Source organism: Oncorhynchus kisutch, unplaced genomic scaffold (genome assembly GCF_002021735.2).
Source record: "Oncorhynchus kisutch isolate 150728-3 unplaced genomic scaffold, Okis_V2 scaffold1120, whole genome shotgun sequence".
In the NCBI taxonomy this organism is placed as follows: domain Eukaryota; kingdom Metazoa; phylum Chordata; class Actinopteri; order Salmoniformes; family Salmonidae; genus Oncorhynchus; species Oncorhynchus kisutch.
In genome coordinates this window covers 30,332-55,927 of record NW_022263065.1, presented here as the reverse complement: position 1 = coordinate 55,927, position 25,596 = coordinate 30,332, and the positions used below count along the sequence as shown (strand labels likewise).

The 25,596-nt window shown below is 44.9% G+C and overlaps 2 protein-coding genes across 6 annotated transcripts in view; one reads left to right on the top strand and one right to left on the bottom strand.

The window, feature by feature from the left end:
* LOC116364726 (transcription factor A, mitochondrial-like) overlaps window positions 1–17,836 on the top strand; it is a 39,473-nt gene extending 21,637 nt beyond the window's left edge. For 2 of the 4 annotated variants that reach the window (XM_031817683.1, XM_031817681.1), the window contains 2 exons: window positions 5,001–5,250; window positions 17,541–17,836. In XM_031817683.1, coding sequence (XP_031673543.1) covers window positions 5,001–5,222 — 222 coding nt within the window. In that variant the 3' untranslated portion in view covers window positions 5,223–5,250; window positions 17,541–17,836. Of the gene's footprint in view, window positions 1–5,000; window positions 5,795–17,540 lie in introns of those variants that run through there. The other 2 variants (XM_031817682.1, XM_031817680.1) reach the window with 1 other exon arrangement.
* Window positions 5,592–22,985, bottom strand: LOC116364725 (DNA-directed RNA polymerase III subunit RPC4-like). 2 transcript variants are annotated; one of them, XM_031817678.1, is made up of 8 exons: window positions 22,169–22,985; window positions 17,758–17,804; window positions 17,517–17,662; window positions 17,276–17,400; window positions 14,043–14,145; window positions 6,817–7,154; window positions 6,251–6,400; window positions 5,592–5,962 (listed from the first exon to the last, which is right to left on the bottom strand). In XM_031817678.1, the coding sequence occupies exons 1-8, from the start codon at window positions 22,337–22,339 to the stop codon at window positions 5,822–5,824; spliced, it is 1,221 nt and encodes a 406-aa protein (XP_031673538.1). In that variant the 5' UTR covers window positions 22,340–22,985; the 3' UTR covers window positions 5,592–5,821. The 2 variants fall into 2 exon arrangements, with proteins under 2 accessions (XP_031673538.1, XP_031673539.1); XM_031817679.1 differs by lacking the exon at window positions 6,251–6,400.
* Window positions 22,986–25,596: the final 2,611 nt, after the last annotated feature.

The following is a 25,596-nucleotide window of genomic DNA, read 5'->3' as shown; positions in this document are numbered from 1 at the left end:
AAGGATTAGGGTTAGGGTTAGCCACCCTAACCCACTCCCGCTCTGGGTAAAGGATTAGGGTTAGCCACCCTAACCCACTCCCGCTCTGGGTAAAGGATTAGGGTTAGGGTTAGCCACCCTAACCCACTCCCGCTCTGGGTAAAGGATTAGGGTTAGGGTTAGCCACCCTAACCCACTCCCGCTCTGGGTTAGGGTTAGCCACCCTAACCCACTCCCGCTCTGGGTAAAGGATTAGGGTTAGGGTTAGCCACCCTAACCCACTCCCGCTCTGGGTAAAGGATTAGGGTTAGGGTTAGCCACCCTAACCCACTCCCGCTCTGGGTTAGGGTTAGCCACCCTAACCCACTCCCGCTCTGGGTAAAGGATTAGGGTTAGGGTTAGCCACCCTAACCCACTCCCGCTCTGGGTAAAGGATTAGGGTTAGGGTTAGCCACCCTAACCCACTCCCGCTCTGGGTAAAGTATATCTACATTAAAATAAAGTTGATAAAACATCTGATAAAAATGTGTTATTTTGACAGTTATTTTACTTCATCCAAAACCGTCAATGTCACGGTTATCCAATTACCGTCACAGCCCTAGCTGTGTTTCAGGTGTACAGTGGGCTCCCAAATTACTGGCACCCCTGACTTGTAGTGGACAAACATTTCTTCAAAAAAATATAAGAAATATAATTATATAGAGAGACTCAAAATACCAACATGTGAGATACTGTACGTTATTACAGTTTCAATGGAACCCACCAATCATACATTTATTTTGTATTAAATAATTGTAACTAAAATCAAGGTTTCATAATTATTGGCACTCCTCATTTAGTACTTAGTACAACGACCTCTGGCAAGGATAACAGCGTGGAGTCTTTTCCTGTAATGTTTGACAAGGTTAAGGAACACATTTGGAGGGATTCTGGACCATTCCTCTATGCAGATCCTTTCAAGATCCTTCACATTCTTTGGTTAACGCTTATCAATTGCCCTCTTCCACTCAGCCCACAGGTTTTCCATTGGATTGAGGTCCGGCGACTGAGATGGCCATGGCAGCACATTGATTTTGTTGCCACAAAACCATTTCTGTGCGGATCTTGAAGTATGGTTTTGGGTCATTTTCTTGTTGGAAAGTCCACCTACTGCCAAGTTCCAGCCTTCTGGCAGAGGCAACCGGATTGTCAGCCAAAATTGCCTGATACTTGGTGGAATTCATTACGCCATCAATCTGAACCAGTGCCCCTGGACCTCTGGAATTAAAACGGCCCCAAAACATCACTGACCCATCACCATATTTCACCGTGGGTATGAGGTGCCTCTCCTTTTATGCATCTCTGTTTCACCGTGGGTATGAGGTGCCTCTCCTTGTATGCATCTCTGTTTCACCGTGGGTATGAGGTGCCTCTCCTTGTATGCATCTCTGTTTCACCGTGGGTATGAGGTGCCTCTCCTTTTATGCATCTCTGTTTCACCGTGGGTATGAGGTGCCTCTCCTTTTATGCATCTCTGTTTCACCGTGGGTATGAGGTGCCTCTCCTTTTATGCATCTCTGTTTCACCGTGGGTATGAGGTGCCTCTCCTTGTATGCATCTCTGTTTCACCGTGGGTATGAGGTGCCTCTCCTTGTATGCATCTCTGTTTCACCGTGGGTATGAGGTGCCTCTCCTTGTATGCATCTCTGTTTCACCGTGGGTATGAGGTGCCTCTCCTTGTATGCATCTCTGTTTCACCGTGGGTATGAGGTGCCTCTCCTTTTATGCATCTCTGTTTCACCGTGGGTATGAGGTGCCTCTCCTTTTATGCATCTCTGTTTCACCGTGGGTATGAGGTGCCTCTCCTTTTATGCATCTCTGTTTCACCGTGGGTATGAGGTGCCTCTCCTTTTATGCATCTCTGTTTCACCGTGGGTATGAGGTGCCTCTCCTTTTATGCATCTCTGTTTCACCGTGGGTATGAGGTGCCTCTCCTTTTATGCATCTCTGTTTCACTGTGGGTATGAGGTGCCTCTCCTTTTATGCATCTCTGTTTCACCGTGGGTATGAGGTGCCTCTCCTTTTATGCATCTCTGTTTCACCGTGGGTATGAGGTGCCTCTCCTGGTATCTCTGTTTCACCGTGGCCAGGAGAGGCACCTCATACCCACGGTGAAACAGAGATGCAAGGAGAGGCACCTCATACCATCTCTGTTTCACCGTGGGTATGAGGTGCCTCTCCTTGTATGCATCTCTGTTTCACCGTGGGTATGAGGTGCCTCTCCTGGCATCTCTGTTTCACCGTGGGTATGAGGTGCCTCTCCTTTTATGCATCTCTGTTTCACCGTGGGTATGAGGTGCCTCTCCTTTTATGCATCTCTGTTTCACCGTGGGTATGAGGTGCCTCTCCTTTTATGCATCTCTGTTTCACCGTGGGTATGAGGTGCCTCTCCTTGTATCTCTGTTTCACCGTGGGTATGAGGTGCCTCTCCTTGCATCTCTGTTTCACCGTGGGTATGAGGTGCCTCTCCTTTTATGCATCTCTGTTTCACCGTGGGTATGAGGTGCCTCTCCTTGTATCTCTGTTTCACCGTGGGTATGAGGTGCCTCTCCTTGTATCTCTGTTTCACCGTGGGTATGAGGTGCCTCTCCTTGCATCTCTGTTTCACCGTGGGTATGAGGTGCCTCTCCTTTTATGCATCTCTGTTTCACCGTGGGTATGAGGTGCCTCTCCTTGCATCTCTGTTTCACCGTGGGTATGAGGTGCCTCTCCTTTTATGCATCTCTGTTTCACCGTGGGTATGAGGTGCCTCTCCTTGTATCTCTGTTTCACCGTGGGTATGAGGTGCCTCTCCTTTTATGCATCTCTGTTTCACCGTGGGTATGAGGTGCCTCTCCTTGCATCTCTGTTTCACCGTGGGTATGAGGTGCCTCTCCTTGCATCTCTGTTTCACCGTGGGTATGAGGTACCTCTCCTTGTATCTCTGTTTCACCGTGGGTATGAGGTGCCTCTCCTTTTATGCATCTCTGTTTCACCGTGGGTATGAGGTGCCTCTCCTTGTATCTCTGTTTCACCGTGGGTATGAGGTGCCTCTCCTTGTATGCATCTCTGTTTCACCGTGGGTATGAGGTACCTCTCCTTGTATCTCTGTTTCCCCGTGGGTATGAGGTACCTCTCCTTGTATCTCTGTTTCACCGTGGGTATGAGGTGCCTCTCCTTGTATCTCTGTTTCCCCGTGGGTATGAGGTACCTCTCCTTGTATCTCTGTTTCACCGTGGGTATGAGGTGCCTCTCCTTGTATCTCTGTTTCGACGCCAAACATGCCAATGCTGTATCTGACGTTCCATTTTGGTCTCATCGGACCAGAGCACCTTCTTCCAGTCATAATTTAAATGACGTTTGGCTCCAGTCCCATCGGACCAGAGCACCTTCTTCCAGTCATAATTTAAATGACGTTTGGCTCCAGTCCCATCGGACCAGAGCACCTTCTTCCAGTCATAATTTACATGACATTTGGCTCCAAGCGCTTGCGTCTGTGTCTTGGGGTCAGAAAGGGCTTTCTTCTGGCAACCCTTCCAAAGAGCCTGTGGTTGTGGAGGTGGCGTCTGTTGGAGCTTTTTGATACCTGGTGACCCCAAGACGCCACCAAGGCCTGCAATTCTTTCACAGTGATTCTTGGGGAATTTGTTGCTTCTCTCACCATCCTCCTCCCATTCCTGGGGGGTCTTCTACCTGTGAGGTTTTCAACGGTTCCATATCTTTTATAATTTGTAATAATTGCCCTGACAGGGCTCAGTGGTATATTTAATTGTTTGTGGATCTTCTTGTAGCCATGACCAGATTTATGAAGGTCTACGACCATCTGTCTCTTTTGAACTGCCAGTTCTTTTGTTTTCTTCATGGTGTTGGATGACAAAGGGATATTGCATGCGTGTTACCTCATTTTGATACCCTAGTGAAACAGGAAGTGATGTAATGGCTCAATTTAAGTTTCTTAAGACTTAAATAATTGTGAATCCTTGATTTGGAGGACATTACTTTTTAATTACTAGGCTAACTGACTCTGTTGTTTCAGGTCTACATGACAAACTGACTGATGTTGTTTCAGGTCTACATGACAAACTGACTCTGTGTGCTCTGCAGGTCTACATGACTAACTGACTCTGTTGTTTCAGGTCTACATGACAAACTGACTCTGTGTTCTCTGCAGGTCTACATGACTAACTGACTGATGTTGTTTCAGGTCTACATGACTAACTGACTGTGTGCTCTGCAGGTCTACATGACTAACTGACTGTGTGCTCTGCAGGTCTACATGACTAACTGACTGTGTGCTCTGCAGGTCTACATGACTAACTGACTGTGTGCTCTGCAGGTCTACATGACTAACTGACTGTGTGCTCTGCAGGTCTACATGACTAACTGACTCTGTTGTTTCAGGTCTACATGACAAACTGACTCTGTGCTCTGCAGGTCTACATGACTAACTGACTGTGTGCTCTGCAGGTCTACATGACTAACTGACTGATGTTGTTTCAGGTCTACATGACAAACTGACTGTGTGCTCTGCAGGTCTACATGACTAACTGACTGTGTGCTCTGCAGGTCTACATGACTGACTGTGTGCTCTGCAGGTCTACATGACTAACTGACTCTGTGTGCTCTGCAGGTCTACATGACTAACTGACTGTGTGCTCTGCAGGTCTACATGACTAACTGACTCTGTGTGCTCTGCAGGTCTACATGACTAACTGACTCTGATGTTGTTTCAGGTCTACATGACAAACTGACTGTGTGCTCTGCAGGTCTACATGACTAACTGACTCTGTGTGCTCTGCAGGTCTACATGACTAACTGACTGTGTGCTCTGCAGGTCTACATGACTAACTGACTGTGTGCTCTGCAGGTCTACATGACTAACTTACTCTGTGTGCTCTGCAGGTCTACATGACTAACTGACTGTGTGCTCTGCAGGTCTACATGACTAACTTACTCTGTGTGCTCTGCAGGTCTAGATGACTAACTGACTCTGTGCTCTGCAGGTCTACATGCAGCTGGCGGAGGATGATAAAGTGCGCTATAAGAATGAGATGAAGTCCTGGGAGGAACACATGATGGATATTGGACGGGAGGACCTGATCAGACGGAAAGAGACCCACAAGAACAAAACTGCTACTAAAGGAGGCAAACAGAAATCCAAAGTGAAAGTGGTGAAAACTAAATCTGCACGAGCTACGACAGTGAGGAGTGGGAAAAAGGCCTGAGTTGTTCTGGAGAGGAAGGGTGATGAAGGCAAGTTACCGTCCCAAATAAAATACATTTTGTTTATAGTCATATCAATGCTCCTAGCGCCTCAAACTGTGAATGAACCTTCACCAGTCTGGGAAAGATCATGAAACATAACATTCTCAACTGACAGTTATCAGAATGGGAATTCACTGTAAACTATCATAAAGCAGTGTTCTTTCTAGTATGAAAAGATGAATTATGTTGAAGTTAAGTTCCTGTCACCAGGGCCACGTTCTGTATATACTGTCTCTATACACAGTGTACAGGCTAGTCTATACTAGATGTAGTCTTTGTTAAGAGACGTGTTGACCAGTTACTTTGTTTGTAGACTTAGTTTTCGCTCATGTTTTGTATCTCATTTTTATTAAATAAACATTTACATGCATAAAAAACAACATATTATACACAATGTTTATACAGTGAAAACAAATTGGGAGGGAATCGACAAGGTACATAAACGCTGTATGATGAAAGTAAACTATGTACAATATCTACACAGTTAATCCTCACATCGTGTAATAAAACTGTACAATGTCTACACAGTTAATGCTGAAAAAGGTGAACTGAATATAAGTTAGAGATGTGCTGAGTGGTCAGGTGATGGCTCCTGTAGCAGAGCCTGGAAGTCTGGAGAGCAGACCAGCTTGTGCTTGACGTTCCCCAGGATACTCATGTCTCCAGTCAGGCCCTCAGAGAGACGCACAGACACCAGTTGCTGTGGGAGAAATAACAGATGATTTAGCCCCTTATTGTCTGACCCTAAGCCATTGTCTGCACATCCTGGATCACAGTGAATCAGGACTAAACACATCCTGGATCACAGTGAATCAGGACTAAACACATCCTGGATCACAGTGAATCAGGACTGTGGTTCTTTAGGACTAAACAGGAGAACTAGACTGTTAGGTACCTGTTCTAAAGGGGAAGGCAGCTCCCTCTGAGACGTCCATAGTGATGTGTCTCAACACCATCTAACCCTGTAATGTCTTTTATATTAACAGACCTGTAGGAAAGAGAAGGCAGCTCCCTCTGAGACGTCCATAGTGATGTCTCCCAGCACCAGCTGCACCTTGCCAGACTTCCTGATCTGTAGTTTACCCAGAAACCCCTCTGTGAACTCTGACAGGACAGGAACGTCTTTAGCAGCAGCGTCCTGAGGAAGAACATGGCCTTTAGGGTCAGGGGTTAGGAGAACTCTGACTGGATGGGAACGCTGTCTCTAGCAGGGTCCTGAGGAAGAACATGGCCTTTAGGGTCAGGGGTTAGGAGAACTCTGACTGGATGGGAACGCTGTCTCTAGCAGGGTCCTGAGGAAGAACATGGCCTTTAGGGTCAGGGGTTAGGAGAACTCTGACTGGATGGGAACGCTGTCTCTAGCAGGGTCCTGAGGAAGAACATGGCCTTTAGGGTCAGGGGTTAGGTGAACTCTGACCGGATGGAAACACTGTCTCTAGCAGGGTCCTGAGGAAGAAGATGGAATACAGCAAATGTAGACCTTGGCGTGAAATGATTCCCTGTTAGAATGAAGTGGAGGGTAGAAAATAAGGATAGAATGTGGTCGTTACTCACTGGTGCTTTAATGTGAGAGGTGCGCTTGCCGTCGGACTTGGAGTCTTTTTTACAATTTTGTTCTGGGGCTGTGATTGGCTGGCCGGTGGCTGTGGCTGGCTGGCTTGGGACGGAGGCTGTGGTTGGCTGGCCAGGGATAGTATCAGGTAGCTGGATGAACAGCAACTCTTCTGTCTCTGAAACCATCAGCTGGTGGAAGAGCTCTGCTACAGAGGGCTGGTCAGGGCTCCTTACCCCATGGCCTGGTCTATACTGAGGGATCTGGCCTGGTCCGTACTGATGTCCTGCTCCATACTGAAGGGGCAGGTTTGGGTTAGTAGTAGCAGGGGCTCTGAATGCTGTAGGGCAACAAACACAGGACCATCAGCTACCTGGGAACCAGTGTGGATTGACAAGACTGGAACACGTGTTAATGTATTGAGTCTGTGCACCTCTGTATATCCCCCATGTATTTGCATGTCTAATTGTCTACATCCTGTGCATCCAGGGCCTTCAGGAAACACCCCTTTGACTTATTCCTCATGTTGTTACAGCCTGAATTTAAAATGGATTACATTGAGATTGTGTCACTGGCCTACACGCAACACCCCATAATGTCAAAATGGAATTATGTTTGTAGAAAAGCTGAAATATCTTGAGTGAAAAAGTTTTCAACCCCTTTGTTATGGCAAGCCTAAATAAGTTCAGGAGTACAAATGTGCTTAACAATGGACTTCCCCGTTGTCTCTGATGTGCTGTTTGTTGCTCCTTTCTCTCTTTTAGTGTTAACAGTTTAATCAAACTCTGGCGTTAACAAGTTTACCAACGTCCTAGTTTTGTCCTCCCTCTACTTCCTACCAAAAGCGTCCGGGATGGAAACGTTCCATCTGGCATGGATCTGCAGGAGCTCGTCCAGACGGAAAAGCTGAGTAACATGATGCCTTCTCACTGCAGTCGCTGTCCTCGGAATATACAGGAGGATCGCTGGGTTGTGAACCCTGCTTCAGATGCAATAGTTAGGCCAAGGGCCACCAGTAAATACAGGTAGTAGTGTTAATCCCCCAGCACAGTCCCCCCAGCACAGTCCCCCCAGCACAATCCCCCCAGCACAGTCAACAACATGGATTCTGGAAAGAAATGCTGTCCACATGGTGTCGCTCATGCAGCCGATTAGAAACATTCAACCAGTTTTCCCCACTAAGCAACGAGTCAGTCAGAGCCTGGGCTTCCCAGGTGTCTCCTCCACTGTTACGGGGTCTGAGCCGCCGAAGCCTCCCCACCATTAGCTCTGACAAATTGACCTAGTCATTGGAGACTCCATTACCCGCGATCATACACTGTTTACCAGGGGGCAGGGCTACCGACGTTAAGGCTAATCTGAAGAGGGTGCTGGCTTTGACAACTGGCGAGTGTAGAGAGTATAGGGATATTGTTATCCACGTCGGCACCAACGATGTTAGGATGAAACATTGAGGTCACCAAGCGCAACATGGCTTCAGCGTGTAAATCAGCTAGAAAGATGTCGGCATCGAGTAATTGTCTCTGGCCTTCTCCCAGTTAGGGGGAGTGATGAGCTCTACAGCAGAGTCTCACAACTCAATAACTTGTTGAAAACTGTTTTCTTCCCCTTGCAAAAGATAGAATTTGTAGATAATTGGCCCTCTTTCTGGGATTCATCCACAAACCGGACCAAGCCTGGCCTGCTGAGGAGTGACGGACTCCATCCTAGCTGGAGGTGTGCTTTCATCTTATCGATGAATATAGACAGGGCTCTAACTCCACAATGAGAGAGGGTGCAGGCCAGCTTAGTGGAGTCAGCTCAGCTATCCCCATTGAGACTGTGAACAATCTAGGTTTTTATTTTTTTACCCCTTTTTCTCCCCAATTTCGTGTTATCCAATTGGTAGTTAGTCTTGTCTCATCGCTGCAACTCCCATACGGACACGGGAGAGCCAAAGGTCGAGAGCCATGCGTCCGCTGAAACCCAACCAAGCCGCACTGCTTCTTGACACAATGCCCACTTAACCCGGAAGCCAGCCGCACCAATGTGTTTCGAAGGAAACACTGTGCACCTGGTGACCGTGTCAACGTGCACTGTGCCCAACCCGCCACAGGAGTCACTAGTGCGCGATGGGACAAGGACATCCCTGCCAGCCAAACCCTCCCCTAACCCGGACGACGCTGGGCCAATTGTGCCGCCCCATGGGTCTCCCGTTCGGCTGCGACAGAGCCTGGACTCAAACCCAGAATCTCTAGTGGCACTTCTAGCCTTGCGCCACTCGGGAGGCCTGCCTCGATCTAGGTAGGACAAATCTAAACAGGGCGGTGTTCGCCTTAGCAATCTCGCTGGAATAAAGATCTGCTCCATTCCTGTCATTATTCAAAGAGATTGATAATACCTCCCATCTCAAAAAAGGACTTCTTAATGTTAGATCCCCCACTTTCAAGGCAGTTACAGTCAATGAACTAATCACTGATCTTGCTGTGATTGGCCTGACTGAAACATGGCTCAAGCCATTAAATGAGGCCTCTCCTCCTGGTTACACTAGTGACCATATCCCCTGTGCATCCCGCAAAGGCGGAGGTGTTGCTAACATTATTTTATGACAGCAAATTTCAATTTACGAAAACGTATGACTGCGTTTGTCTTTTGAGCTTCTTGTCATGAAATCTATGCAGCCTACTCAATCACTTTTTATAGCTACTGTTTGTCCTGGGCTGTATACAGCGTTCCTCACTGAGCTCCTCGGACCTTGTAGTCATGGCAGATATTCACAGTTTTGCTGACTTCTAATGGAAAAGTCCACAGACCCACTCAGGCTTTCGGAGGCATCATCAACTGTGGGTTTTGTCCAACATGTCTCTGGACCTATACATTGCCACAGTCAGACCCTGGAACTAGTTTTGTCCCGTGGAATAAATATTGTTGATATAAATGTTTTTCCTTATAATCCTGGACTATCGGACCACCATTTTATTACATTTGCAATCGCAACAAATGCTCAGACCCCAACCAAGGATCATCAAAAGCCATGCTATAGATTTTCGGACAATGCAAAGATTTCTAGATGCCTCTTTTGTCACCTACCCAAGGATGTCGGAGTACAGAAATCAGGTAAGCACCTAACCGAGGATCTAAAAGTAACTTTGTGTAATACCCTAGATGCAGTCGCACAGCTAAAAACAAACATTTGTCACAAGAAACAGTAACGTGCAATATCGAAGAGCCCTCAACACCAAACTGGGAGTCTTCCGACTAGCTTGGAAAGACAATATCAAAAATCACTAACTGCTGCTTGATCAGCCTACTTTTCCAACCTAGTTGAGGAGAATAGAAACAATCCACCATTTATTGTTGATACTGTCGCAAAGCTAACAAAACAGCAACACTCCAAGTGAGGAATGGCCTTTACTTCAGCAGTGATGAATTCATGAACTTCTTTGACGAAAATATCATATTCTTTAGAAAGCAAATTACGAACTCTTTTGAATGTGATTATTTCTCCCAAACTCAGTTGTCCTGAGTCTGCACAGAACTGCCAGGACCTCGGATCAATGGAGATACTCAAGTTATTTTAATCCTGTATCTCTCAACACATTCACAAAAATAGTCATGGCCTCTAAACCTTCCAGCTGTCTACTGGACCCTATTCCAACTAAACTACTGAAAGAGCTACTTCCTGTGCTTGGCCCTCCTATGTTGAACATCATAAATGGCTCCCTGTCCGGATGTGTATCAAACTCACTAAAAGTGGCAGTAATAAAACCTTGACCCAGCAAAATGTAAACTATCGGCCTACAGTGGGGCAAAAAAGTAGTTAGTCAGCCACTAATTGTGCAAGTTCTCCCACTTAAAAAGATGAGAGAGGCCTGTAATTTATCATAGGTAGTACACTTCAACTATGACACAATCAGAGAGAGAAAATCCAGAAAATCACATTGTAGGATTTTTTATGAATTTATTTGCAAATTATATATATTATATATTATAAGTATTTGGTCAATAACAAAAGTTGATCTCAATACTTTGTTATATACCCTTTGTTGGTTGGTGGCTAAATACTTTTTTGCCCCACTGTATATCGAATCTCCCATTCATAAAAAAAAAAAAAAATGGGAATGTTCCTTCCTGAAGACAATGTATATGAAACGCTCCAGTCTCTTTTTAAACCCCGTCATAGTACTGACACCACACTTGTGTAGGTGGTAAATTACCTTTTTAATAGCATCAGACCAAGGCTTTTCTGCCTGTCCTTGTGCTCCTAGGCTTTAGTGCAACCTAAAACTGGTCCAGGCAGACAATCTGAAACTTTCTGTAAAAAATAAAATGATGCAGAAAAGCTAATCCAGGCTTTTGTCACTTGTAGATTAGACTGCGATTCTCCAGCTACCTGCATAAAGCACTAAATACAGCTGCTAGACTCTTGACTCAAAACGTCAAATTTGATCATTACTCCAGTGCCTCTACACTGGCTTCCTGTCAAGGCTGATTTTCAAGGTTTTACTGTTAACCCACAAAGCAATACATAGACTTGCTCCTACCCATCTCTCTGGTCCTGCCGTACCTACACGGACACTACGGTCACAAGACGCAGGGCTTCTTACTGTCCCTAGAATTTCTAAGCAAACAGCTGGAGGCTTTCTCCTTTTTATGGAATGGTCTGCCTATCCATGTGAGAGACGCAGACTCAGTCTCAACCTTTAAGTATTTTATTGAAGACTCAGCTCTTCAATAGGTCCTATGATTAAGTGTAGTCTGGCCTAGGGGTGCGAATGTGAACGGCAAGGCACTGGAGCGATGAACCGCCATCTGCGTGCAATGTCTCTGCCTGTCCGTCTCCCCTCTCTCCACTGGGATTCTCTGCCTCTGACCCTATTACGGGGACTGAGTCACTGGCTTGCTAGTGCTCTCCCATGTTGTCGCTAGTAGGGCAGCATCGTGTCTTGCCAAGCTTTTTATACTCTACTTGACATGAGTGGGTTGAGTCACTGATATGATCTTCCTCTCCGGTCTTGGGTGACATCTTTGTGGGCTCCACCTTGTCTCAGGGTAGTACGTTGGTGGTCTGTTGATGTCCCTCGGATGTTGGGGGGGGGGGGGCTTTGGCAAAGTGGGTGGGATTATATCCTGCCTGGTCGCCCCCCCCTCAGTCCCCAGTGTCGGGGGGGCTAGTGTCAGTCTGTCCTATCCTGTCTTCTCTGGTGTGATCTTAAGTATGCTTCCTCTAATTCAGCCATCGCTCTCTGCCCCAGGACCATGCCTGACAACTCCTGGCTGTCCCCACTCCTCCAGGTCATGCTGCTGATCCAGTTTCCGCTGTTCTGCCTGCGGCTATGGAACCCTTAGGCATGAAGTCATAAACAGCGCAATGCTTGAAGCACAGCGAAGAGCTGCTGGCAAACGCAGTAAAGTGCTGTTTGAATGAATGCTTATGAGCCAACTGCTGCTGCCTACCACCGCTCAGTCAGACTGCTCTATCAAATCATAGACTTAATTATAATATAATAACACACAGAAATATGAGCCTTAGGTCATTAATTTGGTTAAATCCGGAAACTATCATTTCGAAAACAAAATGTTTATTCTTTCAGTGAAATACGGAACCGTTCCGTATTTTATCTAACAGGTGGCATCCATACGTCTAAATATTCCTGTTACATTGCACAACCTTCAATGTTATGTCATAATTAAGTAATATTCTGGCAAATTAGTTTGCAATGAGCCAGGCAGCCCAAACTGTTGCATATACCCTGACTCTGCATGCAATGAACGCAAGCGAAGTGACACAATTTCCCTAGTTAAAAGAAATTTGTGTTGGCAGGTAATATTAACTAAATATGCAGGTTTAAAAATATATACTTGTGTATTGATTTTAAGAAAGGCGTTGATGTTTTTGGTTAGGTACACATTGGTGCAACGACAGTGCTTTTTTTCGGGAATGCGCTTGTTAAATCACCCGTTTGGTGAAGTAGACTATGATTCAATGATAAATTAACAGGCACCGCATTGATTATATGCAACGCAGGACAGGCTAGATAAACTAGTAATATTATCAACCATGTGTAGTTAACTAGTGATTGTTAAGATAGTTTTTTATAAGATACGTTTAATGCTAGCTAGCACCTTACCGTGGCTCCTTGCTGCACTCACATAACAGGTAGTCAGCCTGCCACGCAGTCTCCTCGTGGAATGCAATGTAATCGGCCATGATCGGTGTCCAAAAATGCTCATCACCGATTGTTATGAAAACTTGAAATCGGCCCTAATTAATCAGCCATTCTGATTAATCGGTCGACCTCGGCTATGGAAAATCAACTGACATTTACTCCTGAGGTGCTGACCTGTTGCACACTCTACAACCACTTATTTGACCCTGCTGGTCATCTATGATCATCCTGAATAACAATCTAGCCTTAATGGCCATGTACTCATCTCTACCTGCACAGCCAGAATAGGATCCCGTTTCTTCCTAGGCTCCTGCCTTTCTAGGGAGTTTTTCCTTGCCACCATGCTTCTACATCTGCATTGCTTGCTGTTTGTGGTTTTGGGCTGGGTTTCTGTATAAGCACTTTGTGACATCTGCTGATGCAAAAAGGGCTTTTTAAATAAAGTTGATTGGACTCAGTGTAATAGTCGAATATTGTTTAACATGATTTTTTAATGACTACCTCATCTCTGTACCCCACACATACAATTATCTGGAAGCTCCCTCAGTCGAGCTGGGAATTTCAACCACAATGACCAATGAGGTCTTCCAATGCCTCAAAGGGCACCTATTGGTAGATGGGTAAAAAACAGACATTGAATATCTGAGCATGGTGAAGTTATTAATTACACTTTGGATGGTGTATCAATACACCCAGTCACTACACAGATATAGGCGTCCTTTCTAACTTAGTTGCTGGGGTAGAAGTAAACCACTCGGATTTCACAAGGCTAATGGACGCTTTAAAACTGTTAAACTGTTAGTTTAATGGCTGACCTGAGGATGGATCAACAACATTGTAGTTACTCCACAATGTGAAAATATTGTGCAAAGCTCTTAGACACTTACCCACTGCCAAAGGTGATTCTAACATGTATTGACTCATGGGTGTGAATACTTATGTACATTTGATATTTCTATTTAATTTGATACATTTTGAAATCTAAAATTGATTTTAATCCATTTTGAATACAGGCTGTAACACAATGTGGAATAAGTCAAGGGGTATGAATACTTTCTGAAAGCACTGTATATACTTACATGGAGTTGTTGCCTCTGTTGTCAGGAAGTTGCTAGATTGATACAGTGGCAGTTGAATTGGCTTGTTCTTGGCATCATTTTTCAAACCAGGATCATCCAAAAACTACATGGCGGGGGAAAAAGTGTGCGGTTTAAATAAATATATGTATTTCAACCAGGGGTTGGAACCGGTTCATGGAAATAATGAAATGTTTCGACGAACAGAATCAGAACCGGGAACGAAAGTGATCTATACTGTTCCAGAACAGAACTGTTACGTTAAACACATGGGAACCAGTTAATAACGTTATCCCTCTGTTAATCAGAAACTTCTTCCAGTGTCTGCCTGCCAGCTAAAAATCGTTGCCATTGTGTGTGTGTGTGTAGGCTACCTGCCCCTCGCCCTCCAAAGCATTACTGACGTTACAAGCATGAAGATGCGGGGAGAGATTTGTAATTAGAAAAGAATGGATTCACTTTTTCAATGCTAGTTAAGGATACTATAGTTATCACATTTCACATTGTATTTTTTAACTACAGAAAGGTAAGACGTGATTTGCATTCTGGTGCCGCTCTGCACACACAAGCTTGTTAACTAGCTAGCTTCTCTGGTCGAATGTTAAACCAACTCTGAAGATCAAAGACATTCAAAGTTCCTCCAGAAGCCGCTCGTCTGTAGGTATAATGCTGTGGCCCTAATTCAACATTTCAGTTGCATCTCACGCCTGACTAGTCTATCACACATGTAAACAACTCACTGAGCTATAGCTTTCCATCTCCATAACAAGCTGATTAGAAACATTCAACCAGTTTTCCCCACTAAGCAACGAGTCAGTCAGAGCCTTCCCAGGTGTCTCCTCCACTACACATGTAAACAACTCACTGACCCTAAGCTTTCCATCTCCATAACAAGCTGATTAGAAACATTCAACCAGTTTTCCCCACTAAGCAACGAGTCAGTCAGAGCCTTCCCAGGTGTCTCCTCCACTACACATGTAAACAACTCACTGAGCTATAGCTTTCCATCTCCATAACAAGCTGATTAGAAACATTCAACCAGTTTTCCCCACTAAGCAACGAGTCAGTCAGAGCCTTCCCAGGTGTCTCCTCCACTACACATGTAAACAACTCACTGAGCTATAGCTTTCCATCTCTATAACAAGCTGCTCTACCTGCACTGCATGATTGGTGAAGTAGGTTTAAAAAGATATAAACCGGTACTTTTCTTTTGTTCAAACCAGTTCAGAACTTTTATTTTGCTGGTTGGAACAGAAAAGAACGGGGCTGGTCATTAAGGCTGTTTTACTCTAGGTTGACTAGTCATTAAGGCTGTGTGTGTTACTTTAGGTTGACTAGTCATTAAGGCTGTGTGTGTTACTTTAGGTTGACTAGTCATTAAGGCTGTGTGTGTTACTTTAGGTTGACTAGTCATTAAGGCTGTGTGTGTTACTTTAGGTTGACTAGTCATTAAGGCTGTGTGTGTTACTTTAGGTTGACTAGTCATTAAGGCTGTTTTACTCTAGGTTGACTAGTCATTAAGGCTGTGTGTGTTACTTTAGGTTGACTAGTCATTAAGGCTGTGTGTGTTACTTTAGGTTGACTAGTCATTAAGGCTGTGTGTGTTACTTTAGGTTGACTAGTCATTAAGGCTGTTTTACTCTAGGTTGACTAGTCATTAAGGCTGTGTGTGTTACTTTAGGTTGACTAGTCATTAAGGCTGTGCGTGTTACTTTAGGTTGACTAGTCATTAAGGCTGTGTGTGTTACTTTAGGTTGACTAGTCATTAAGGCTGTGTGTGTTACTTTAGGATGACTAGTCATTAAGGCTGTGTTACTTTAGGTTGACTAGTCATTAAGGCTGTGTGTGTTACTTTAGGTTGACTAGTCATTAAGGCTGTGTGTGTTACTTTAGGTTGACTAGTCATTAAGGTTGTTACTTTAGGTTGACTAGTCATTAAGGCTGTGTGTGTTACTTTAGGTTGACTAGTCATTAAGGCTGTGTGTGTTACTTTAGGTTGACTAGTCATTAAGGCTGTGTGTGTTACTTTAGGTTGACTAGTCATTAAGGCTGTGTGTGTTACTTTAGGTTGACTAGTCATTAAGGCTGTGTGTGTTACTTTAGGTTGACTAGTCATTAAGGTTGTTACTTTAGGATGACTAGTCATTAAGGCTGTGTGTGTTACTTTAGGATGACTAGTCATTAAGGCTGTGTGTGTTACTTTAGGTTGACTAGTCATTAAGGCTGTGTGTGTTACTTTAGGTTGACTAGTCATTAAGGCTGTGTGTGTTACTTTAGGTTGACTAGTCATTAAGGCTGTGTGTGTTACTTTAGGTTGACTAGTCATTAAGGCTGTTTTACTTTAGGTTGACTAGTCATTAAGGCTGTGTGTGTTACTTTAGGATGACTAGTCATTAAGGTTGTTACTTTAGGTTGACTAGTCATTAAGGCTGTGTGTGTTACTTTAGGTTGACTAGTCATTAAGGCTGTGTTACTTTAGGTTGACTAGTCATTAAGGCTGTGTTACTTTAGGTTGACTAGTCATTAAGGCTGTGTGTGTTACTTTAGGTTGACTAGTCATTAAGGTTGTTACTTTAGGTTGACTAGTCATTAAGGTTGTTACTTTAGGTTGACTAGTCATTAAGGCTGTGTGTTACTTTAGGTTGACTAGTCATTAAGGCTGTGTGTGTTACTTTAGGTTGACTAGTCATTAAGGCTGTGTGTGTTACTTTAGGTTGACTAGTCATTAAGGCTGTGTGTGTTACTTTAGGTTGACTAGTCATTAAGGCTGTGTGTGTTACTTTAGGTTGACTAGTCATTAAGGCTGTGTGTGTTACTTTAGGTTGACTAGTCATTAAGGCTGTGTGTGTTACTTTAGGTTGACTAGTCATTAAGGCTGTGTGTGTTACTTTAGGTTGACTAGTCATTAAGGCTGTGTGTGTTACTTTAGGTTGACTAGTCATTAAGGCTGTGTGTGTTACTTTAGGTTGACTAGTCATTAAGGTTGTTACTTTAGGTTGACTAGTCATTAAGGCTATGTGTGTTACTCTAGGTTGACTAGTCATTAAGGCTATGTGTGTTACTCTAGGTTGACTAGTCATTAAGGCTGTGTGTTTTACTCTAGGTTGACTAGTCATTAAGGCTGTGTGTGTTACTTTAGGTTGACTAGTCATTAAGGTTGTTACTTTAGGTTGACTAGTCATTAAGGCTGTGTGTGTTACTTTAGGATGACTAGTCATTAAGGCTGTTGTACTTACATCATCCCGTTGAAGCTTGTGTAACATATCATTATCGTTTTCCTCTGAGGCACGTCTCTCCTTCTTAAAACACTTCGCTACAGGAGAGGATCTGCTGTCTGTAAGGTCGGTCGCTCTCCACCCCCCTGCACAGAACAGAGGACAGGACACACTGGAATCCAGTGTTTCTAATGATCATAATAATAACCTGTTTCTTTAACACACAGTAAAGGCAGCTTCTGGCAGAGAAGGTCCAATTCACCTGGTTTCTTTACTGTGTCTGCAGGACCCTGTTCAAAGATGGAGTGGGACTGAATGATCTGAGGGGGGCACTCTCTTCTCTCCCTGTGCCTCTCCTCCCTCACTCTTCTGTCCTTCTTTGGTGCAACATGGGCCTCTTCCTTTAACCTGGGGAAGGAGTTCAATGTTAACATGTATTCTTCTAAACTGGATCCTTGGTAGTCTAATGGAATGTGTCTTCAAGCAATACAGTCGACACTCACTCATCTTTACTCTTCCTCAGAGAATGGACATTGGGTACGAAGGTTTTCTGTAATAAAAATATAAATGTATTAATTTCTACTATTTTGTCATCTGAATATCATGACTGTTTTGTTTAATGCTTGTGACAGGACACTGGACAGCTGTATATTTGCTTTTGTTCAGCACCCACTGTTTCCGTTTACACTGTCGGCTGGATATTTAGTAGTGCTCACAATAGAGTGGTGAGGACGATGAGTCTACCGTGTCCAGAAGAGACTTCACCATTCATTGTCTAGATTCAGATTCACGCAGACATCGTTTTAAGCTTTTACGATTGACATTTACAGCTGATTTTGGCATAATATATCGATTCGCTCTCCTTAAATATTTCTCATCTGTTATTCCTTTGTCTGAATTGTTTCATCAAACTTTTCCCCGACAGCTCCTGATATCAGGGTATGAAAACTACAATCTGTTCTGAAATAGCCTAGTGCCCAGCTATATCATGTCTCTAGCTTGTTTTCCCTGGCTAAACTAGCCGTGTTCGTCATTGTCAAACATAAATACTGCACCCTCAACTTTGCAAAACCAATTTGCTAGTTAGTTATACAATTATGTAACTAAGAAATTCGCTGGAAAGAAACTTAAATTATGTATTGTTTTGTTGAACAGTCATGACTGGTTTGAGTTATTTATTTTTATTTTTTTACCTTTATTTAACTAGGCAAGTCAGTTAAGAACAAATTCTTATTTTCAATGACGGCCTAGGAACAGTGGGTTAACTGCCTGTTCAGGGGCAGAACGACAGATTTGTACCTTGTCAGCTCAGGGGTTTGAACTTACAACCTTCCGGTTACTAGTCCGTAAGATAACAGTGGCGAAGGATGATATCATTGCTGCTATATCATTGCTTCTTAACCCGGATCCAAGTTCCCTTTTGCGGTCCACCGATGTCATTGGCGTAGGGTTAGCTGGACGCTTGACTGGTCTTGGAACTGGGACCCCCTGCAGCCTCTCCCCGCATACCTTGACTGGTCTTGGAACTGGGACACCCTGCAGTCTCTCCCCGGATAGCTTGACTGGTCTTGGAACTGGGACCCCCTGCAGTCTCTCCCCGCATAGCTTGACTGGTCTTGGAACTGGGACCCCCTGCAGCCTCTCCCCGCATAGCTTGACTGGTCTTGGAACTGGGACCCCCTGCAGTCTCTCCCCGCATAGCTTGACTGGTCTTGGAACTGGGACCCCCTGCAGCCTCTCCCCGCATAGCTTGACTGGTCTTGGAACTGGGACCCCCTGCAGCCTCTCCCCGCATAGCTTGACTGGTCTTGGAACTGGGACCCCCTGCAGCCTCTCCCCGCATAGCTTGACTGGTCTTGGAACTGGGACCCCCTGCAGCCTCTCCCCGCATAGCTTGACTGGTCTTGGAACTGGGACCCCCTGCAGCCTCTCCCCGCATAGCTTGACTGGTCTTGGAACTGGGACCCCCTGCAGCCTCTCCCCGCATACCTTGACTGGTCTTGGAACTGGGACACCCTGCAGTCTCTCCCCGCATAGCTTGACTGGTCTTGGAACTGGGACCCCCTGCAGTCTCTCCCCGCATAGCTTGACTGGTCTTGGAACTGGGACCCCCTGCAGCCTCTCCCCGCATAGCTTGACTGGTCTTGGAACTGGGACCCCCTGCAGTCTCTCCCCGCATAGCTTGACTGGTCTTGGAACTGGGACCCCCTGCAGCCTCTCCCCGCATAGCTTGACTGGTCTTGGAACTGGGACCCCCTGCAGCCTCTCCCCGCATAGCTTGACTGGTCTTGGAACTGGGACCCCCTGCAGCCTCTCCCCGCATAGCTTGACTGGTCTTGGAACTGGGACCCCCTGCAGCCTCTCCCCGCATAGCTTGACTGGTCTTGGAACTGGGACCCCCTGCAGCCTCTCCCCGCATAGCTTGACTGGTCTTGGAACTGGGACCCCCTGCAGCCTCTCCCCGCATAGCTTGACTGGTCTTGGAACTGGGACCCCCTGCAGCCTCTCCCCGCATAGCTTGACTGGTCTTGGAACTGGGACCCCCTGCAGCCTCTCCCCGCATAGCTTGACTGGTCTTGGAACTGGGACCCCCTGCAGCCTCTCCCCGCATAGCTTGACTGGTCTTGGAACTGGGACCCCCTGCAGCCTCTCCCCGCATAGCTTGACTGGTCTTGGAACTGGGACCCCCTGCAGCCTCTCCCCGCATAGCTTGACTGGTCTTGGAACTGGGACCCCCTGCAGCCTCTCCCCGCATAGCTTGACTGGTCTTGGAACTGGGACCCCCTGCAGCCTCTCCCCGCATAGCTTGACTGGTCTTGGAACTGGGACCCCCTGCAGCCTCTCCCCGCATAGCTTGACTGGTCTTGGAACTGGGACCCCCTGCAGCCTCTCCCCGCATAGCTTGACTGGTCTTGGAACTGGGACCCCCTGCAGCCTCTCCCCGCATAGCTTGATTTTTATATGTTGAAAAATGGTAACGTCTTCAAAACTTAGTCCACTCTGTTCAAAACATGTTAATTCTTGTTTTGGAAACAGAAAATTGTATTGAGATCAAATGTTTCATCGATGAGAAAATTGGCAGAATGTCAGCGAAAATCCATCTTTTCTCACTACCATATTTGGTAGTAAGTGGAAACGCCAAGCGGATGCTTCACTTTTACACATCAGGTGAAATATCTGTCTCCTTCTATCTATGGGATTAGCATGGGCAGAACCATTGAGGGCTTCCACCATTTTAATGTGGTCAACTGGGTGGGACTTCCAACTTCATTGGCTCAACCCTCCTGCTGATCCTATTGGAGTCATGTCCAACTGGGTCACCAGGAGGGTTCAGCCAATCGTAAAGAAGATCAACCTTTTTTCCCTTTGTGCTGTTTTCTGTGCCCAATGTTTGTACCATTTTTTTTTTGTACTGCTACCATGTTCTGTTGCTACCATGCTGTGTTATGTGTTACTGCCTTGCTATGTTGTCTTAGGTCTCTCTTTATGTAGTGTTGTCTCTCTTTATGTAGTGTTGTCTCTCTTTATGTAGTGTTGTCTCTCTTTATGTAGTGTTGTCTCTCTTTATGTAGTGTTGTCTCTCTTTATGTAGTGTTGTCTCTTTATGTAGTGTTGTCTCTCTTTATGTAGTGTTGTCTCTTTATGTAGTGTTGTCTCTCTTTATGTAGTGTTGTCTCTTTATGTAGTGTTGTCTCTCTTTATGTAGTGTTGTCTCTCTTTATGTAGTGTTGTCTCTCTTTATGTAGTGTTGTCTCTCTTTATGTAGTGTTGTCTCTCTTTATGTAGTGTTGTCTCTCTTTATGTAGTGTTGTCTCTCTTTATGTAGTGTTGTCTCTCTTTATGTAGTGTTGTCTCTCTTTATGTAGTGTTGTCTCTCTTTATGTAGTGTTGTCTCTCTTTATGTAGTGTTGTCTCTCTTTATGTAGTGTTGTCTCTCTTTATGTAGTGTTGTCTCTCTTTATGTAGTGTTCTCTCTCTTTATGTAGTGTTGTCTCTCTTTATGTAGTGTTGTCTCTCTTTATGTAGTGTTGTCTCTCTTTATGTAGTGTTGTCTCTCTTTATGTAGTGTTGTCTCTCTTTATGTAGTGTTGTCTCTCTTTATGTAGTGTTGTCTCTCTTGTCACGATGTGTGTTTTTTGTTCTATATATATTTTTTCAATCCCTGCCTCCATCCCTGCAGGAGGCCTTTTGGTTGGCCGTCATTGTAAATAAGAATGTGTTCTTAACTGACTTGCCTAATTAAATAACGGTTATTTACATTTTAGTGGCCCCCCACTTTATGGTGGAGATAATATATTTATGTTTTATAGTACATTTCCTGGCATTCTACACCTTTTGCCATGGGGTGAAGATGATGTTGCAGTTTTAAAGCAAGTCTTCTGCAGTTCTACACATTTTGGCATGGGGCAGAGCATTTTTTAAAATGTTATAACACATTTCATGCAATTCTACACGTTTTGCATGGGGCAGAGTAATTATTAGTTGTTGCAGTTTTACAGTTAATTTCCTGTAGTTCTGCATGTACCCTGCGTGCCTGGTCGGTATACCTGGGGCGGCCGGTATCCTAGTGGTTAGGGTGTTGGACTAGTAACCGAAAGGTTGCAAGATCAAATCCCCGAGCTGACAAGGTAAAAACCTGTCATTCTTCCCCTGAACAAGGCTGTCATTGAAAATAAAATGTTGTTCTTCACGGACTTAAAAAAAAATTGGCTACGATTAGTTTAGATAGTCTAGCCAGACAATTTATCAATTCAATTTATTTTCTTCTCACATGGCTAATTGAGACCGCTTATTTTACGTGTGCCTGGAGCAGGGCCCTGAGGGCACAGATACAAAGATGAGTCCTCTATCTATCTCTATGGGTTGAGTACGTAGTCTGTGATATACAGTATGAGCGTTTCCATTGGGTATCACCTTTTTGAACCCGCCCAGAGTCAGGTCTCGGGACCGCAGGGACGTCAGTCTCCCTGGAGGAGGGGGAGAGTTCAGCACCGTCCGATGAGGTAACCCACTGCCAGCTACATTTGGTCTGGTGATACCGGAGTAGCCAGCCATAAAGTCCGTGTTGCTGCTTGGATCAGTCATTCTGCTAATCACTAGCTGGAACGGACGGCTTTGTGACAATACAGTATTAAGGGGTTGAAGGCTATACTAAACCTACACCCTTTTCGATGGGGAAGCCTACAAATGAAAAACAATATTTGAACCGAATTCCTATTTCTTCTTCGTCGCGCTGCCCAATAGCCTAATAAACAGATATGATATGTGAATTAACAATAGGCCTTTTTACTGTGAAGTCAGAGAATGCAGGTATCCCCTCCGTAAACACGGATATCGGTGTTCAAACAACACTCTGTTATTGTACTGTAAGCCTCCAGAAACTGTAGCGTCCATCTTGTCCGTAATGTCTGGGCACATCTGAGCAACAACAGCGACTGAACAGCAGCCTTATACAATCCAAATCCAACAGTCTGTCCTGGAAAGAATATTGTAGGTGTTGCGTACAAGGCCTTGGTAAAAAGCAGTTGGCTACATCCTTGATACAAAGTAACTTACTACCTGATCACTTGAGCGACTCTTCAGTAAACACAACCTACATTCCACGCGCTAGTTCTTACTAATACAGGATACTTCACAATAGACGGTAATCGCTCATTCGGTTCCCGGAGTTAATCACATCAGCACCGTTTATTCTGCTTTGTTATGTCTTCACGTGATTCCATTATCTGAACACAAGGTGGCAGTGTTTATTCGGTCTCAGAAGAATAGCTGTATTGTGTTTTTGTTTGTTTATTTCACCTTCACCTACCAGGTAGGCCAGTTGAGAACAAGTTCTCATTTACAACTGCGACCTGGCCAAGATAAAGCAAAGCAGTTCGGCACAAACAACATCACAGAGTTACACATAGAATAATCAAACATACAGTCAATAATACAGTAGGAAAAAATATATATACAGGATGTGCAAATGAGGTAGGATAAGAGAGGCAAGGTAATAAATAGGCCATGGTGGCGAAGTAATTACAATATAGCAATTAATCACTGAACCTGTATGGGTGTTGTAACCTGATAAAATAGTAGAATAGAACCCCAATTGTATTTGTTCCAATTCATTATTGTTATGTTTCTTTTTCTGACATTTTGTTGGAAAAATATACAAATTCCTGTGAGATGATAAGGCCCAGGACTGTGCAACGTGGGAAAGGCCACACGCTCTCATGCAATACTATGCCAATTGGCCACATGGTGGCGCTACAACAATCAATAGGATTTGCTCACTTTGAAAGGTCAGCCACTGCACCCCATGTGAACTAGTCATGAAATTTGGTCCATTGGTCCCTCTCCTCACAAGGAACACATTTCCCTCAGGAACCCATAGAGTCCGCCATGATGGATTTTCCACCATTTAGAATGTTGTGAAAATCACTTGAAACTCTACTCCTCTCGCACCGATTGACAGATCTGCACAAAACTTGACATGTGGCATGTGTGGACCAAGGTTTATCAACACAATCATTTCCATACTAGTAACAAAAACATGGCCGCTATTTCCCAATGAATATTCATGTGGGCGTGGTCTCACACATAAATGCATACAAATCAGACGAGGATATTCGTATTGTGACAAATTGGTACACTGTCAAAACTCAACATATGTAAGCACATTTAGATTGACCACACGGTGGCGCTCTAACCAGCAGGGATGTCAGTCCAGCTAAGTTGTAAAGTATGGTTCAGTTCGACACATGGTGGTGCTGTTTTACAGGAAAGAATGTCATGCAAGTACATTGGCTTGTAGTGCCATGTTGTTTGATGTAGAGTCTTGGAAAATACTGTGTTTAAAGATGTCAGTGGATAGCTGCTACATACCGAATTGGGTGTTGATCAGTCCAGCGGTTTTGGTGAAGTAGAATTTTAAAGTAATTAAGAAAAGGTCCAAAATGGGCATTTTGTATGATCTGTTTGATGCTGAGTTCTGATATTTGGCAAGCACGGTATAAAGTACAAATGTATTCATCCAACTGGAATGGGTCCAATTTGTCCTGATGATGGAACTATGGAACCAACAATGCACCAACAGATGTGATGCTTATTTACAAAATCATCTTAGGCCTCACTCCCCCTTATCTGAGACACCTACTGCAGCCCTCATCCTCCACATACAACACCCGTTCTGCCAGTCACATTCTGTTAAGCCTCACTCCCCCTTATCTGAGACACCTACTGCAGCCCTCATCCTCCACATACAACACCCGTTCTGCCAGTCACATTCTGTTAAGCCTCACTCCCCCTTATCTGAGACACCTACTGCAGCCCTCATCCTCCACATACAACACCCATTCTGCCAGTCACATTCTGTTAAGCCTCACTCCCCCTTATCTGAGACACCTACTGCAGCCCTCATCCTCCACATACAACACCCATTCTGCCAGTCACATTCTGTTAAGCCTCACTCCCCCTTATCTGAGACACCTACTGCAGCCCTCATCCTCCACATACAACACCCATTCTGCCAGTCACATTCTGTTAAGCCTCACTCCCCCTTATCTGAGACACCTACTGCAGCCCTCATCCTCCACATACAACACCCATTCTGCCAGTCACATTCTGTTAAGCCTCACTCCCCCTTATCTGAGACACCTACTGCAGCCCTCATCCTCCACATACAACACCCGTTCTGCCAGTCACATTCTGTTAAAGATCCCCAAAGCATACACATCCCTGGGTCGCTCCTCTTTTCAGTTTGCAACATCTAGCAACTGGAGCGAGCTGCAACAAACACTCAAACCGGACAGTTTATCTCCATCTCTTCATTCAAAGACTCAATCATGGTCTCTACCTTCTTGCCCTTTGTGCTGTTGTCTGTGTTTGTACTATGTGCTGTTGTCTGTGTTTGTACTATGTGCTGTTGTCTGTGTTTGTACTATGTGCTGTTGGCCCAATAATGTTTGTACTATGTTTTGTGCTGCTGCCATGTTGTGTTGTTGTCATGTTGTGTTGCTGCCATGCTGTGTTGCTACCATGTTGTGTTGCTGCCATGCTGTGTGGTCATGTGTTGCTACCATGTTGTGTTGCTGCCATGCTGTGTGGTCATGTGTTGCTGCCATGCTGTGTGGTCATGTGTTGCTGCCATGCTGTGTGGTCATGTGTTGCTACCATGCTGTGTGGTCATGTGTTGCTACCATGCTGTGTGGTCATGTGTTGCTACATGCTGTGTGGTCATATGTTGCTGCCATGCTGTGTTGCAGCCATGCTATGTGGTCATGTGTTGCTACCATGCTGTGTGGTCATGTGTTGCAGCCATGCTGTGTGGTCATGTGTTGCAGCCATGCTATGTGGTC